The 4,119-nt window shown below is 37.4% G+C and overlaps 1 protein-coding gene across 1 annotated transcript; it reads left to right on the plus strand.

The window, feature by feature from the left end:
- On the plus strand, window positions 1-3,985 carry LOC119611966 (trichohyalin-like). Its single transcript, XM_037967673.1, has 2 exons — window positions 1-3,551; window positions 3,619-3,985. Exons 1-2 carry the CDS (start codon window positions 181-183, stop codon window positions 3,668-3,670), a joined length of 3,423 nt encoding a protein of 1,140 aa, XP_037823601.1. The 5' UTR covers window positions 1-180; the 3' UTR covers window positions 3,671-3,985.
- Window positions 3,986-4,119: the final 134 nt, after the last annotated feature.

Consider the following 4,119-nt stretch of genomic DNA (forward strand, 5'->3'; position numbering starts at 1 on the left):
ACAGTCGATACAAAGACTTCGAACGAAAACATTACGAAAGTAAAAGTAACGTAACATAAACTGTAAAAAGTTAAAAATCCGCAACCAAGAATATCTTCTGGAAAATACATATAAAAACTACTTAAATTCTAATTTAAAAAATCTCTAATCACTTAAATCAAAGCAATCACTCGAGTGACAATGTTATTTGGTTTTTGGCAGTTGAAAACAACTGTCTATGTTCTATTTTTGGCATCGTGTGTAGGCCAAGAACTATTTCGTGCTTGTAATCGTGATTACTGTTATGAACGTTCTGTCGAGAGCCGCAGAGAAGATCCAAATGAGTTAAGAGTGAGGTATCGCATACGCGGTGAAAATTTTGAAAGGAAAAGATCCCTAGAACTTGTAAGAGATCCAAATCGTATTGACATTGGTAGTAGTCGCATCAATGCTCTTGATGAACGTAGCGAAAATAGTCGTCGAGAAGATACAATTCTAAACGAACTTCGTCAACACCAGAGCATACGTGATGAGGAACGTCGTGAAACTTTAAGAAGATTAGATGACCGAGATCTAATCCGACGCTCAAATGAGAACCGAGATCAACGCCAGACTTTACGACAATTAAATGATGAAACTAATCGAGAGCGAATAGAACGTCATATAAGGCGTGAAGAGAGTCGCGAGATCAAACGGGATAATATGGAAAATCGAAACAACTTACGAAGATTCAACGAACTTGAAGCTCGATATGATGAGAACAAACGTTCAGAAAACAACCGTGAACAGGGTCTTAAAACTGTAAGAAAACTTAATGATCGTGACCTCAACAGACGTTCAGAAGTTGCACTCGATTCCCAAAGGGCACGTGAATCAGTTGAACGTCGTGATGAAAATAAACGAGAACGTATAGAACACCATGAAATCTCAAGACGTTCTAATGAACGCGAAGTACAACGGGAAATTAGTAGAAATTCAGTAGACAATCATGAAGTACGAGATACTGAACGAGACATTAGAAGCCGTGTTGATGAACGTCAAGATTCCCTAAGGCGACTTGATGACCGTGAATCTCAACGTGCTATTAACAGTCGTTTAGACGACACTCGCTTATACGATGAACGTCTTTCCCAAAGAAAGCGGGAATCAACAGGACGTCTAGATGATAACAAACGCGAACGAGTAGAGCGTGATGAAACATTTAGACGGCTCGATAACCGACAATTCCAGCTTGATGTTAGCAGACATACGGAAGATGAACAACGCCAAATTGACAACCGTGAAACCCACCATAAAGTTGAGAAACAAGCAGAAGATACTCGACAGTCTCAACGTTCAGACGAGCGTCTCTCCAAAAGGGAACGTGAGTTCACGCAACGTCGTGATGAAAATAAACGGGAACATGAAGAACGCAATGAATTTTCAAGACGAATAAATGAGCGTGAAGACCAACGAGATAGTGATAGACTTTCAGAAGACAACCATGAACGAGTTGATCGTGAAGAATCTGTAAGACGACTTGATGACCGCAGACAAGTTCAGCTTGATATTAGCAGACGTACAGAAGAGAACCATGAACAACGTCAAATTGACAATCGTGAAATCCATCGTAATGTTGAAAGACGAGCAGATAATACTCTCCAGTCTCGACGTATGGATGAACGTCTCTCCCAAAAGAAACGTGAGTTAACACAACGTCATGATGAAAATAAACAGGAACGTGAACGCCACGAAATTTCAAGACGACTTACAGAGCGTGAAAATCAACAAGAGTTTAATAAGCATTTAGAAAACAACAATGAGGAACGAAAAGCTCAACGTGACGCTAGAACGCGTGCAGATGCTACTCGTGAATCTCTTAGAATTAATGAACGACTATCTGAAAGGGAACATGAAGCAACACCACGTCGTGATGAAAATGAACGAGATGAAACTTTAAGACGTCTACGTCGTGATGTAAATAAACGTGAACGAGTTGAAACAATAAGACTACCGGATGACCGTCATGTCCAAAGAGATGTTAGCACAAGTTTAGTAGACAATCGTGAAGAACGTCGAATTGACAATCGCAGAACTTATCGTGATGTTGACAGACGTTCAGATGTTAATATTGATTCTCAAAGAGAACGTGTAGAACGACTTGAACAGCAAGAAACTATAAGATTCGATGATCGCCAAGTACAACAAAACGCTATCTCACGTTCGGAACACAGCCGTGAAGTACGACGTGATGTTAACCGCCGCTCAGATGATATTCGCCAGTCTCGACGTGTAGATATTCAGAAACCTTCACAAAGAGAACGGGAATCAGTACAACGTCGTGATGTAAATAAAAAGGAAAGAGAAACTTTGATGCGACTTGATGACCGTGAAGATGAACGTAGTACCACCAGACGTTTAGAAGTCTCCCGTGAATCTCGACGTAATAGTGAGGTACGTGAACATAGGGAACAAAGTGATATTAGCAGACATATTGATAATACCCGTGATTATCGAGAAGAACGGGAAGTAAGACAGAATGAACATGAATCTTTGAGGCGTGAATCACTACGACAAGAAAACAGACGTTCAGTAGATAATCGCGAGGAACGTCAAGAAGATTTAAAACAATTAGATGAACGTGTTGATATTAGGCATTCTGATAATACTCCTGACTTTGAACGTTTAATTGAAACTAGACGTGAACGACAAGAACGTGGAGAAACTTTAAAACGTCTTGATGATCGTCAAGCTTATCGTGACATCGGTAGGAGCTCGGAAGATATCCGCGAAGACCGTCGAGAATCTTTAAGACAATTGGATGAACGTATATACGACAGAAGACTAGATGGCCGTCAATCCAAGAGTGGAACCAGTAGACGCTTGGAAGAAAACCGCGAAGATCAACGTGATATCAACAGAATTTCGAAAGACAATCGTGAAGATCGCCAAACCGAAAGAGCTGTAAGCATGCGTTTAAATGTTATTCGTAAATCTGAACGTGTCTCTCAAAGCGAAAAAGAACAATTAGAAACCCGCGAAACCTTAAACCGTTTCGATGATCGTCAAACCGAGCGTGATGTTACAAGACGTTCAGAACACATCAGTAAAGATCATCAATTTAGACGAGAAGCTCAACGTGAAGTTATTAGGCATTCAGATGATGATGCCCGTGATCGTCGAGAACGATTTGAACGTTATGAAACTTTGAGACGATTTGATGACGGTGAAGCTGAACGAAAAGTAAATCTACGTTTACAGGAACGACTTTCCCAAAGAGTACGAGAAGCTGAACGTCAAAACGAAGAGCAAGAACATAGAAGAGAACGTGTGGAACGGCAGGAGCAAAAATCTCGTGTTTTCCAAATGGAATTTGAAAATAGACGAAACGATGTTGTAGAACCTAATACCGAGCGTACATTTATACTCAAACCAAATAATGATAATAACAATCAACGTAATTACCGCTATATCAAAGATGACTATGCTGTGAAATCAACTGTTTTCCTCAAAAATAGCTACTTGTTCTTGGGTCAAGGTGTGATCTTGGCATTTGTAATTATGAAAACTCTTAATGACAAAGATAATTTAAAGTAAGTACAATTTATTGAAATTAATTTTTCTATTTAACAATTATTAATATTTAATTTATTTTTACAGAAGCCAATTACCCCAAAAACTACGTACGGCTGTTGATATGATAGGTTTTTAAGGAAATGGAATATGTACAATTGAAATTCTACTCAACTTGGCAATGGAACAAATACTGTATATAATATATTAGAGAAATCAAAGACAAAAAAATGTGTACCTAAAAGCAAGATTATTTTATTTAAATAAATATATTATGAAAAACTTATATTAATTTAATCCCCATACAAATAATTTTGTGAGCAACGAGTTTAACTAATGCTAAAATATGTTGTATTGTAAAATACTATTATCGAAATACATACTATAAATATTTATATAAATGTATACTAAATATGTAAAAATATTGTTATTAAAATAATTAAAAATATGCAAGAAATATAAAGTTGAGTTTAATTTAATTTCGAAATTTGTAAAATCCTTCTAAAAGGAAACTAAATGGAAACTAAATGTGATTGAAATATATATCCTTTCCCTGTCGAATATAAGACTATAAAGAATAGAGTTTTA

The sequence above is a fragment of the Lucilia sericata genome, unplaced genomic scaffold (assembly GCF_015586225.1).
Source record: "Lucilia sericata isolate MDLA Ls3-8-SP2 unplaced genomic scaffold, ASM1558622v1 Contig001568F_arrow, whole genome shotgun sequence".
In the NCBI taxonomy this organism is placed as follows: domain Eukaryota; kingdom Metazoa; phylum Arthropoda; class Insecta; order Diptera; family Calliphoridae; genus Lucilia; species Lucilia sericata.